Source organism: Hyperolius riggenbachi, chromosome 3 (assembly GCF_040937935.1).
Source record: "Hyperolius riggenbachi isolate aHypRig1 chromosome 3, aHypRig1.pri, whole genome shotgun sequence".
Classification (NCBI taxonomy): Eukaryota; Metazoa; Chordata; class Amphibia; order Anura; family Hyperoliidae; genus Hyperolius; species Hyperolius riggenbachi.
This window is the reverse complement of record NC_090648.1, coordinates 346,606,992-346,621,065: the sequence shown is the minus strand read 5'-3', so window position 1 is coordinate 346,621,065 and position 14,074 is coordinate 346,606,992. Positions and strand designations below refer to the sequence as shown.

At 44.3% G+C, this 14,074-nt stretch overlaps 1 protein-coding gene across 1 annotated transcript in view; it reads right to left on the bottom strand.

The window, feature by feature from the left end:
- The window catches only part of CDHR2 (cadherin related family member 2), a 126,420-nt gene that overhangs the window by 93,691 nt on the left and 18,655 nt on the right, over nucleotides 1–14,074 (bottom strand). The window contains exons 4-6 of the mRNA XM_068272817.1: nucleotides 11,305–11,444; nucleotides 11,068–11,118; nucleotides 9,232–9,321 (exon numbers count right to left, since the gene is read on the bottom strand). Coding sequence (XP_068128918.1) covers nucleotides 9,232–9,321; nucleotides 11,068–11,118; nucleotides 11,305–11,444 — 281 coding nt within the window. The remainder of the gene's footprint in view (nucleotides 1–9,231; nucleotides 9,322–11,067; nucleotides 11,119–11,304; nucleotides 11,445–14,074) is intronic.

Below are 14,074 nucleotides of genomic sequence, written 5' to 3'. Positions count from 1 at the left end.
AAGGACCAAACAAAAGAAATTTGAACAGGACAAAATGGATTAGTTTAGTTAAGGAAAGGTTCCCATTAACTGCCAAATTGAGTCGCAAGCGACGACGGAAAGGAAAGAATCCACCCCAACGCCCAGGAGAGACCTCGGGGTCAGATGGTGAGGTCTCAGAAGGGGATGATTTGGGAAAGTCAGTCTCTTTTTTAGAGGCCCCTGTGGTACCCAGAGGTATCCTGAAAGTGGTGACTGGGGAGGAAAATTCCAAAGAAAAAGAGGGGACTCAGGAGGAGGAGTCAAGGGAAAGAAAAAATATGGGGACAGTCGGGAGGATAGGGGAGGAGGAAAAGAGAACAGTGAAACAAATGGAAAGCCAGTCCAAGATGGAATTGAGGAGTGGAAAGATGGGAGGTGTGGATTCAGTGTCCAACCAAAATCGGTAATCAATCTGTCCAGTGTTGCCCTCACTGACGCACACCTCTCGCTCTTGGAAAAGGGGTTGTCCTTCTCGCCCACAGGAGGTGCAGATGAATTCACCATTTACAAGGATGTCTCAATGTTCCTAAGAAAGGAACAGCTCAGGTTGGAATTTGCTGGTCAAAACACTAATCAGGGCGATGACACTGCTCCTTTGGAGCGGTCTCAAGATCCTGGCAATGATTGGCTGTCCGCAGTGGAATTTCCGGGACACATAAAAGTACTTCCAAGATCTAAATATATGCCCGCTTTGGCCTCAAATCGCCACCTGAGCACTTTCCTGGAACTGTTTGAACAGGAACTTTTGAAATATAGGTGGGATGCCCCAGGTGGGCAGGTCAACCTCACCCCGGGTGAGGTGTGGGCGTTAGATGATCTAAAAGGTCGAGAGGACCTGATAATTAAGCCAAGTGATAAGGGGGGCAACATTGTTTTGATGGACAGAGAGATGTATGTTGGAGAAATCTATAGGCAGCTAGGAGACAACGCCACTTACTCCAAAATTGAATGCAATCCCTTTCAACTTGTAGTCGATGAGCTGAATTTTCGGTTACTCCTAGGCTTGAGGCATGGCATCCTGGACAGGGAGGAATATGGATACATGTTTGTGGAGGAATTTACGAAGCTCACTATGTATGTCCTCCCAAAGATCCATAAGGGTGTCATGCCCCCACCGGGTCGCCCGATCATTTCAGCTGTGGCAGGGCCATGCGAAGCCGTTGGTAGATACTTGGACCAAAAACTACAACCGCTCGTGAGGAGGTTGCCCTCTTACGTGCGAGATTCCATGGAAGTGCTAAACAAAATCAATGGCTTTGTAATGGAAGAGAACTGTATTTTAGCATCAATAGATGTTGAGGGACTGTACACTTTGATTCCCCACAATATTGGACTGGAAGCCCTTGAGTATATGCTCTTCGAGAACTTCCCACTCCATGATGAACATAACTCATATCTAGTGGACCTTATGTCCTTTGTCCTACACAATAATTTCTTTTTGTTTGAAGGCAAATATTACCATCAGTTGAGGGGGACGAGCATGGGGGCGGCATGCGCTCCAGCTTACGCCTGCTTACATCTTGGCGTATGGGAAGAGCAGGACGTTTATCCAAATGAGCTGTTCCGTGGGGGTGTGTCCCTCTGGTTGCGTTACATCGATGATGTGCTCGTCGTGTGGAGAGGTACCGCGGAGGACTTCGCGAACTTTGTGTCAGTCCTGCCCCACGGGGCAGTTCTTAAGAATTCGGCGTAACTGTTCAGATATTGAGCAGTTTAAGCGCGAGGCCAAGGAAATGTACAAACGGTTCCGCGAATGAGGATACTCAGAGAGAACTCTGCGTCGGAGTTATAACCGTGCGCTCCATACGGATCGAGAATCTCTACTCTGCCCCCGTGCTTGCCCCGCAACTGGTGGTGATAGTAGAGGGTATACCAGAATAGTTACTCAATTCAATTCACATTGGGGTGATCTGAACGAAGCCCTTAAGGGATGCTGGAGGGTGCTACAGTTGGACCCTAAGATAAGGGAAATTGTGGGTCCAAGGCAGGCCAGAAATCTACGTCAGGCCAGAAATCTACAGGATATTCTGGTCCAATCGGAACTACCAAAGAAAGAAGGGGGTACATGGCTTAATCGTGTCCCTCCCCCAGTTGGAATGTTCAGGTGTGGGTCTTGTAAGGCCTGCCCCTTTGTTATGAGGACCAATAAATTTAGATCCCAAGACCAATTGAAAGAATACAAATTGAAGAACTTTCTTAATTGTAATTCAACCTGGATCATATATCTAATCATCTGTCCATGTAATAAGTATTACGTGGGCATGACGACACAAACATTTAAGGCTAGACTCCTTGAGCATCTGGGTAACAGGGAGAAAAAGTCACCAATTGCTGAACATTTTCAGGAGGCACACAATAGCTCAATTGTGGGACTTACGGCAATGTGTATTGACAACCTGGAGGTCTCAACACGTAGAGAGCGAACAGAAGCAATGTTATTGCAACGGGAGGCAATGTGGATGTACCGATTGAGATCGAGGCATCCACAAGGCCTAAATGTGGATTTTCCCTTAGGAGCTACTTATAGACCCCTTATGGATATTCACTCCATAGGGTTTAACATCTATCTGTGAATTCAGTAATAGTGATGTTTGCAAGTGAGGATGGGTTTGGAGTGGCGAATGTGAATGTGTCGGGTTGATTGATCCAGATGTGATACGGCCACTCTAACCCAAATAATTAAAAACCAAAAATGTATACAATATACCTTGTTCCTCTACTCAACCAATTCCCCAAACCTGTTCTCACCCCCCCCTTCCTTACCCCTTACCCCCTTACCCTACCCCACCTTTGCCCTTTCCTACCACCCCCCTCCCCCCCCCCCCCCCCAAACCCTTTTCCCCCTTTCTCCTCTGGTTCCTAGTATTAAAAACTAAAAACCATACAGGATAAATACAACTAATGTTGTAAAGGACTTTGTGTATCCTCTGCCCCTAGAGGGGATACTTACAGTGGGCGCATAGTGCTGACCATTGGGGATTGTCCCGATCACTGCTTATTCCTATAAGCTACGTTAATGTGCCTTTTGATGCAATGCTGCAGCGGAACAGGAAGTCGGGTTGGGGTTAGCAACACCTATACCAACTAGCGTGCGGCGGGAGGAGCTAGAGGGATACTTATTCTCAGCCCCCCGCAAGTAAGCCACGCCCCGATGAAGACCGGAAGTACCGGTCGAAACTAGTCAGCCTAGCTGCGTCCTGCCGCCCATCGGACTAGCCACGAGTCCCTCTCCGTGGTCCCCAGAGTATGGATCGTGACATGGATAGATGCTAAAGGCAAACAGGCCCGCCTACACGCTCAATCCACAAGCCGAATGCGGGGCTGAAAACCGGATCCACATTTCATCTGACGGTGGATGTACAGGGGCAGTGGTGCTCCTGTGCCCGGGAATTTGAATAGCTAAAGCAGCCGGCAGTGTGAGTTTGGTGTTTGGACTGAGGACCGGAACCTTAACCACTGGGAGCTTGCCTGAGGAGAGGAGACCTAGTGTGCGGACTACATGGGGGCCCCTGTTGTGCGCACATATCAGGACGGACTGTCATCTCTGGGACCCTTTGCGGATTATGGAGTCGTGAGTATGCAATAAGGCCCCACTTGCAGCTTAGGGGGCGGGACTGCCTTGCATGTGCTTGCTCATATGACTGCTTTGCTATCTCTAAAGCCTCCCTGCATGCTGCGGGACCTTATGTAATGCATGGTGCTGATATCAACTTGCTACCCCTGAGTTTATCGTGACTCTACACGGAGGAGAATATGATAACGGCCCTGTGTGTGTGCTCATAGGTGGGTCGTGTGTGTGTGTTGGCATACTATGTGGTGAGTCTGGTGGGCGCCCCGATGCAGGTGTGTACAACAGCGCTGTTGGTTTTAATTGTGTCTTGTACACCATTTTATGCCTTGACGGGTCACAAACAATAAATAAATTATTACCCCTTTTTTCACGACAACCACGGCCTATTAATTGTTTATAATTGTGGCGGTTGGGTTAAAAATACCAGGTGGAAAGTGGTTATAAAATTGATTGTCTGTCCCTCTCCCGTGTCCCTTAGCCCACTTTGCTATGGGGTAACTATGCTACCTATTCTGGGGCAAATAAACTCGCTATACTGGGTTAGCTATGCTACCTATCCTTGGGCAAATAAACTTGCTATACAGGGGTAACTATGTTACCTACCCTGGGGCAAATAAACTCGCTATACTAGGGTAACTATGCTACCTATTTTGGGGCAAATAAACTTGCTATACTGGGGTAACTATTCTACCTATACTGGGGCAACTAAACTCGCTATACTGGGGTAACTATGCTACCTATACTGGGGTTACTAAACTCACTATACTGGGGTAACTATACTACCTATACTGGGGCAACTAAATGCCTTATACTGGGGTAACTATACTAGCTTTACTGGGGCAACTAAACTCCCTATACTGGGGTAACCATACCTAGATACCCTACACCTGTACCTTGGCAACCTATGCCTAGACAGTGACTAATAGGGAAATCTTGTTAGATAGTATTTACCCTTCGATTTGTGTCTTTGTTACTTATCCACAGTTTCCATATTTTCTCAAATTTGGAGGTGCAACCCCTGGCTTTATAAGCCGCTTTGTACAAGTGCAAAGAGTTGTTGACTAGTTTCTTCCAATACTGTAGGGAGGTTGGGTCATAGATTTTCCAACTCAAAATAATGGCCTCTATATAGTAGTACAATAATATGCCAACAGTGCTATCTGTGCTCGAGTACGAGCTAAGGTGGTAAAATTCCCTAAGAGGCAGCAAGTGGCATCATCCGGGGTTTTAATTTTAGTTATAGTTTAGTTATAGTTGTAATATAGTCACAGATACTATTCCAGAGGGGTGTGAATTTAGGGCAAAGCCTAATGATATGGTCAAAATCAGCCAAGGCAGCTCCACAGCGTCAACTGTTTACAAAACATCTCTAGTTCATTCAGGTTTGATGGCTTCCAAGCATGGACAGCTCTCTTTAACTCACACCACAGATTTTCAATTATATTCAGGTCTGGGGACTGAGATGGCCATTCCAGAATGGTGTACTTGTTCCTCTGCATGAATCATGCCTTAGTGGATTTTGAGCAGTGTTTAGAGTCATTGTATTGTTGAAAGATCCAGCCCTGGTGCAGCTTCAGCTTTGTCACTGATTCCTGGACATTGGTCTTCAGAATCTACTGATACTGAGTGGAATCCAGGCGTCCCTCAACTTTGACAAGATTCCCAGTCCCAGGCACTGGCCACACAGCCCCACAGCAGGATAAAAGCAGGATAAAACCGCCACCATATTTTACTGTAGGTAGCAGGTGTTTTTCTTGGAATGCTGTGTTGTTTTTCCTCCATGCATAACGCCCCTTGTTATGCCCAAATAACTAAATTTTAGTTTCATCAGTCCACAGCACCTTATTCCAAAATGAAGTTGACTTGTCCAAATGTGCTTTAGCATACCTCAAGTGGTTCTGTTTGTGCTGTGGGCGGAGAAAAGGCTTCCTCTGCATCACTCACACATACAGCATCTCCTTGTGTAAAGTGCACCGAATGGTTGAATGAAGCACAGTGACTCCATCTGCAGTAAGATGATGTTGTAGGCCTTTGGTGCTGGTCTGTGGGATGACTCTGACTGTTCTCACCATTTGTCGCTTCAGCTTATCTGAGCCTTAACTTAAACTGAGCCTGTGGTCTTCAATTTCCCCAATATGTTTCTAACTGTGGAAACAGACAGCTGAAATGTCTGAGACAGCTTTCTGTATCCTTCCCCTAAACCATGATGAGGAAAAATCTTTGTCTTCAGGTCATTTGAGAGTTGTTTTGAGCCCCCCATGTTGCTACTCTTCAGAGAAAATTAAAAGAGGAGGGAAACTTAAAGTTGACCCCCTTAAATTTTCTTTCTTATAATTGGATTCACCTGTGTATGTAGGTCAGGGGTCACTGAGCTTACCAAGCCATTTTGCCATTACAATAATTAGTTCTAAAGGTTTTGGAATCAATAAAATGACAACAGTGCACAAATTTATGCACCTGCCTAATTTTATTTCAGCAATTATTGTGCACTTTCTGTAAATCCAATAAACTTAATTTCACTTCTCAAATATCACTGTGTGTGTCTCCTATATGATATATTTAACTGTCATTTTTTTATCGTAACAACCAACGATTTATACAGGAAAATCATTACAATTAACAAGGTTGCCCAAACTTTCGCATCCCACTGTAGCTTGTCTCTTGTTTTTGTAGTTTAAAAATATCCTTCCTTATTCAAACAAGCTATTATCACACCACTTATCAAAAAACCCTCTCTTGATCCAGCTTCTCTATCCAATTACCAGCCTGTCTCACTCCTCCCCTTTGCTTCTAAACTGCTGGAACGTCACATCCATTCAGAATTGTCTGCCTTTCTCTCTACCAATTCCTTACTTGACCCCTTTCAATCTGGATTCCGCACACACCATTCCACTGAAACTGTCCTCACGAAAGTTGCTAATGACCTACTGGTAGCTAAATCCAAAGGCCAGTTCTCCATTCTAATATTCCTTGACCTTTCCTCTGCCTTTGACACGGTTGATCATGCTCTGCTTCTGCAGACACCATCATCTTTAGGAATCAAGGGACAAGCACATTCCTGGATCTCCTCTTATCTCTCTGGACGCTCTTACACTGTGTCCTTCTCTAACACCAATTCCTCCCCACGCCCACTGTCTGTTGGTGTTCCTCAAGGCTCTGTTCTTGGGCCACTTCTTTTCTCAGTCTACACCCGTGGCCTGGGACAACTAATTAACTTTTTTGGTTTCCAGTATCACCTCTATGCGGATGACACCCAAATCTATCTCTCAGCTCCTGATCTGGCATCACTACTATCTAGAGTCCCCGACTGTCTACGTGCCGTTTCTGCATTTATGTCCTCCCTCTTTCTCAAACTTAACATGAGTAAAACGGAAATTGTGATTTTTCCACCGTCGCTATCTACACCTCCACCAATTGCAACCATAACGGTAGACAACACCGCAATAACCTCAACCACTAAGGCCCTTGCTTGGGGGTTATACTCGGCTCAGAGCTCTCCTTTAAACCTCACATTGCCTCATTAACCACCACCTGCTATTTCCAGCTCAAAATATATTCCGTATCCATCCCTTCCTCACACAAGAGGCCACCAAGATGCTTGTACATGCCTTAATCATCTCCCGCCTAGACTACTGCAACACCCTGCTCTGTGGGCTACCACAAAAAAGGCTAGCACCTCTCCAATCCGTTCTAAATTCAGCGGCCCGCCTCATTCACCTCTCCACACGCTCTTCCGATGAAGCCCCACTATGCCGTTCTCTCCACTGGTTACCTATTACCCAGAGGATCCAGTTCAAACTCCTGACTCTAACATACAAAGCCCTCCATGAGTTGTGCCCTCCATACATCTCATCACTAATCTCAAGATATTGTCCCTCCCGCAACCTCCGCTCCTCCCAAGAAATTCTCCTGGCCTCTAAGCTGATCACCTCCTCTCATGCTCGCATCCAAGACTTTACACGAGCATCATCTCTTATCTGGAACTCTCTTCCACAGCCTGTACGTCATGCTCCAAACCTGGACATCTTCAAACGCACTCTTAAAACACACCTTTTCAGACAAGCTTATAACATTCTATAGCCCTTATTTACTTATTTGACACAATGTAATCAGAGGCAAAGGGTCACTGCCTCATCAATCTTTCACCCCCTTACCTAATGTGTCCCCCACTACCCACTAGATTGTAAGCTCGCAAGGGCAGGGTCCTCCTCCTAATGTTTACTGTTTTTGTCACAATATTTGTGCTGCTTGGAACTCTGTTTTACAATTTGTTAGTATATCTATGTTCCCCTTGTCGTCTTATTGTGCTTTGTAAAGCGCTGCGGAATATGTTGGCGCTATATAAATAAAAAATAATAATAATGCTGACTCCTTACCTTAAGAAAATAGTTTGCACACCTCCATGTTTAGAACTTCTGATCTGATTATTCCTGTCTGTTTCCACACTTCCTGTCCACCGATCCTAAAAGTGGGTGTAAAAGTCCCGAATCTCCACCTATTCCCATCCACACCTTTTTCTCCATCCTCAACCCCAAGGATGAGCAGGGCCGGATTTCTGGCAAGGCCACATAGGCCATGGCCTAGGGCACCAGAAATTTAGGGGCGGCTCAGTGAGGGGCAGTAAAGGTGTTTTATGCAGCCATCCCTATCTACAAAGACAGCTTTAACCTTTGAACTCTTTGTCCTGTACTTGTGTCGTCCCTGTAAGACCTGTAAGCTCTATCCTGCAGGTATACTTCAGCCTAACTCCATATCTCCCAACTGTCCCTCTTTTGGGGGGACAGTCCCTCTTTGGGAGCCCTGTCCCTCTTTCCTCCTCATTTGTCCCTCTTTCAGGACTTTGTCTCTCTCTCTATGGAAATATATATATTTATCTACTAAAAATGTGTTTGATTGACTCTAAACTTTATTCCCATCCTTTAAAATGATATAATACTAATTTTAAAATGAAATGTTATTATGAAAGAAAATTAACCAGGATAGAAAGTACCAACGTGGTTTGAATTATAAAACAACATATTTTTCTTATGAAATCTTTATGATATGCGAGACTAGGGGTGTGACGGGGGCATAATCGGGGGTGTGGCAGGGTGAGGCTTAAGTGTCCCTTTTTCTCATTTCCAAAAGTTGGGAGGTATGCTAACTCTCATGGTGACACAATGGGTCCATCATTAACGAGATGGCGAACATAACACAAAAGTTCTTAAGGAAAACATAACTTACAATCTATACGCGTATTACTGAAATAGTTATTGTCTGTGACATCCAATGATGGAAAGTAAGTAGAATTCTCATTGGGGCACACAGAGATAACAACTATGCACAGATGGTATAGTTGGCCTTGGGCGGTAAAAAGTACAAATCCGGCCCTGAGGATGAGGTGACATGATCCAAAATGGAGAGGGATGGATAAAGATTTTGCCCCTTGTGCACATTTCAGATGATATCTCCAAAGCTTAAATATGCATCATGAAGTACAGGAATAGAGGGATAACCACAAGGAAACCTGCCAAGGGTTCTGACTTTCACTTGGTGTAAGACGTCGCGTCACACCTTTTTTATATAGCAACACTTCAGGCTTTTTTGTATAGCAACACTTTCTAAATCAACATGATTTCATACATTGAAGTTTATGATACCTCATTGATTTTGGTGGCATAAGGTATGTTGAAAAATATAGGCGCATTATCATTGCAGTCTTCCACAATAATTAAGATGAATCTGGTAACCTTCAAAAGAGAGATAAAATAAAAGTAAAAAAATATTAGTACAAGTAATTTGCAGTACTGTATTACAGTCCTCTTCCTAGCTTTCCCAATCTTACAGAGCACTCAAAATCATAAACTCAACATTTGAAGAGGATGCAACAAAGTGTCAACAAGTAAAACATCCTGAGCCATATGCAATTCACTTTTTCTACTGAGTTTTCTCCTAGGTGATAATTTCAAAATTATCAATAAAATGCATTTTAAACCACCAGCAACAGCAAGCAAGAAAATACACTAGTAATTTTGATAGTACTTTCTCACCTACCTTTTGGTACTTTTTCAGTTGCATCGTGTTGGAAAGTTGGAAAAATTATCTCCTAGGAGAAACTCATGGGAAAATGTATTTGCATATTGGCCCCTTTTTGTGAAACATGGAGGTGGATATCTGATGTTCTGGAAGGGAGGGGGAGGTACAGTGGCACAGGTAACTTGGCAAAAATGTATGTTAAGATGAATGAAGAGGGTATTATCAGAGTATTGGAGAGCAACTTGCATCCATCAGTCTGGAAGCTGTACACTGGATGCACTTGGATCTTTCAATGCAACAATGATCTAAAGGACAAGCTCACATTAAACCTTCAGTGGCTGCAGCAAAAAGTGCTGGCTAATCGCTGGCTGAGGGTATTGTTCTTTCACTCCCCCCACCCCCCCGCTCTATTGTGTGTCGCTTCAACAGCCCTACCCCCCCCCCCCCCCCTGCATAGTAGCAAAACATTAAAAGCAAGGAACACGTCTGTACAGACTCAGCCCTAAACTGTCACCCAAGGGCAGTGACGTAGCTAAGGAGCTGTGGGCCCCAGTGCAAGTTTTACATGGGACCCCTCCAAGCACTCAATACATAACAATTGATTTGGCGCAGCAAAACCTGCCAAGGACAAACCACAGTGTCTGAGATGCAAGAAGGGGGTGGGGAACAGTGTGTTAAGGATTACTACTATTCAAAGCATCTATAGAAGTGATTATTACTAGCACAGGACCAATCGAGAGCTAATACTGTGATAGAGGGTGGCCCCTTTGGGGGCCCTGATGCAGTCGCTACCTCTGCACCCCCAATTGCTACGCCACTACCAAAGGGATAGAGTCCCAATCTCTACCAGTTGATAGGACACGTGTGTGTGTTTGAGGCTTTAGTGGTGTAGCAACAAGGGAGGGAAGAGGTTATGACCGCACCAAGGCCACTTGATAAGAGGGGTGCTTTCCTTCAACTGCTCTGTTACCTCTTTACTGGTCCTATGCTGGGTATGGTGACCTCTATATGTGCTTTGAATAGTGATAATTTAGAAATGGTTCTCACCAACCCAACCCCGCACCCTTGCTGAAACCTGTAGGACTCTGCCGCTGTCCTTGACAGGTTTTGGTGCTATGCTGGTGATTGTCACCTTTAATATGCACATTGAGTAGTAGTAATTAAAAACTGTTAACATCTATCCCCCCCCCCCCCCCCATTTCTCTCTGTTGAAACTTCTTGGACTCTGCAGCAGTCCTTTGCGTGTTTTGGTGCTATGCTGGTGATGTTAACCTCTATATGTGCTCTGAGTGGTAATAATTAACAAATTGTTCCCACTCTCCCCCTTTTACTTGCTGAATCCTCTTGGACTCTGCAGCTTTCCGTGGCAGGTTCTGGGGTTCCACATCTCTTGTTATAAGAGTTCATGAACACGCAAGCACTTGTATGTAGTAACAGGGAACAAATCCACGGAAACTTACCGCTTGCAACTGATCACTCACTCTTGCTTGAATTTCGAGGGTCTGTTTTACCTTAAGAATTAAAAAAAAATACCTATGTCAAAATGATAAACATGCATTACTGCAGTGTACAAATAATGGATTGAATGGATGAATTCATGCATTAGGTTTATTCATGTGATCTGAATGAGCTTACTTGTATGAAATAAGCTTTATGGAATCATTTTTAAAGACAATAAACTGTTTTATGACCCTTACCTCATAGTCCAGTTGAAAAGCTAGGGTTACTACACCAGTTGTTACGTTACATTTGAAGAGATAGGCATCCATTCCCTCTAGGTAATAATTCAAGGTATGATTTTCAGTATCTGTAGCATTAATTGTGAATAAATATGTATCTGTTCCGGAGATAGAAAATATGTTAGGCATACAGTGATTAATACAGATGATACATTCATTCATTTTCTTATTGGACAATGAGGTATATTTTGGGTTCCTGACAGCACTTCAGTTACACTTACATTCCCTTTTCTTACGTTATAACTTTGCATTAGTGATATATCTTATATATGCTAAATTGATTTGATTCATTCAAATTATTCAATTCAGACCTATATATGCTATTATCAAAATCTGCCAAACTGGGCTACCCCCTCACTAAAAAATGTCACACAAAGCAAAACTAATCACATAGATCCCCTCTAAGGCTCAGCAAAGAGGTGACGAAGGCTCTTAAAATCCCATGTATGTAAGATTTATTACTGAAAGCTCTTACCCAGATTGGAAAAGGCTGCTGTGTAGTGCTTGGACTTAGCAGTTCATCATGCATACATGTGATTTGACATACCTCACAGAGGGATAAGACTTCTACACTCACCTACAGGGTAGATTCTAGCCTTTTTGTCACACCAGGCAAAAAGTCCTGTGTCACCACCTCTCCCCCATCTAAATTCCCCCCCCCCTCAAAACAAAACACCACACACTAGAGAATATAGGTAGCCAGGAGTAGGTGCCCCAGTGTAGGTAGCAGATATAGCTGACCCAGTATAGGTAGCAGGTATTAATGCCACTGCGGGGAGGGAGGGTCGACATCATCCTGTCTTCCTCTCCATGGGCCACCCTCCTGTGGCTCTATGCAGAGCTGGAGCGCAGCGGTGTGTAAATCACTCCATGTGATGTCCCTGCTGGCAGCAGGCTCCACTGCTTCCTGGGGGACGAACTGCTAAAAAATTTACTAGGTATATTGTTGGCAGTTGAAGCCCTTGACTGCCAAAATGTACCTTGTACGTGCTTGGCATTTAAAGGGTTAAGTGTTCCCTTTATTTTTTTGAGCAGTGTACTTCTTCATCACTTTTACTCAGAATTCCGTAGAGTCTTAGACAATAGCTCTGTTTGTATGCAGCAGTCAGTCACTGCAGCTTTATTTCTCCTTACCACTGACATTGCTCAGGTATAACCCAACTATGCTTAAAGATCCTGTTTTCCATGGTCATGGCCACTCTTCGCTCTGATATTGGCTATAAATATTTCCCCTTGAGGCTATCCCTGGCACCCCTCAGTACCTAATTGTAGGTCACTCACATAAATAAGGAGCTATCTTGTCTTGCAAGAGGCTTCTGAGGTTCTAGAGAGTACAGAGCATGAGGGTGGTTGGCTGCTGGAATATGCAGCTTCTTATGGTCCTCCACACTTCCGCTCATCCAAGTATGCTTAATGCCAGGCTTACATGTTTACGATTATTTTTTATTTGATTGTTCTTTATGCACTATATTATTGTTATTTGTTTGTTAAACCTCACAATGAAGCATTCATTCGCTTGCTGCCTTTATTCTTCTGTAACCCCATGCTATTGTATCAATATTCCTACCCATCTAATGGGCAACAGAAATTGAAGACGCTATACAAACCACCCACATGACTTCAAAGAGAAGACCTAGGATGGGGAGAGAATTGCATATGCGCTACTCTTAATGTAAAGGATTCTAATAGCCCCAAATGGGATCCCAGATCCTTTACAATGTGCACAAAATCTAATGTTAAAATCCTAATTGTAACGATTGGTGTCAGCACGCAGAGAGAATCTGATTATTGGTGATCTGCAGTATCACCAAGAATGCAGATATATACCTGATTATTGATGATCTGCAGAATCACCGATAATACAGATATATTGTTAACCTCTGGACACCTATATAGTGTGAGTGTTTGGTGCAACAGTAATAACTTTGAGTGAGGACCACCCGAGGAGCAGGTGGTCCTTGGCAGTATGAGAAGTATCTCCCTTTGGAAGTGCAGAGATCTTGCAGCAGCCTGAGACATCCAAGGAGGTGGAGTCCCAGGCTGAGTAGCAAGAAGACCCGGTGGCTAGTGACCCCTGGAAGATGGGCGTCACAAGCAGGTCTGGAGAATAACACAAATGATAATACAGTTCCCTAGTCTTGGGTGCGAGGTCCGTGGTCTCAGCACCCTGGAACTAGTCTGGAGTATAACACAAATGATAATACAGTTCCCTAGTCTTGGGTGCGAGGTCCGTGGTCTCAGCACCCTGAAACTAGTCTGGAATATAACACAAATGATAATACAGTTCCCTAGTCTTGGGTGCGAGGTCCGTGGTCTCAGCACCCTGGAACTAGTCTGGAGTATAACACAAATGATAATACAGTTCCCTAGTCTTGGATGCGAGGTCCGTGGTCTCAGCACCCTGGAAATAGTCTGGAGTATAACACAAATGATAATACAGTTCCCTAGTCTTGGGTGCGAGGTCCGTGGTCTCAGCACCCTGGAACTAGTCTGGAGTATAACACAAATGATAATACAGTTCCCTAGTCTTGGGTGTGAGGTCCGTGGTCTCAGCACCCTGGAAATAGTCTGGAGTATAACACAAATGATAATACAGTTCCCTAGTCTTGGGTGCGAGGTCCGTGGTCTCAGCACCCTGAAACTAGTCTGGAATATAACACAAATGATAATACAGTTCCCTAGTCTTGGGTGCGAGGTCCGTGGTCTCAGCACCCTGGAACTAGTCTGG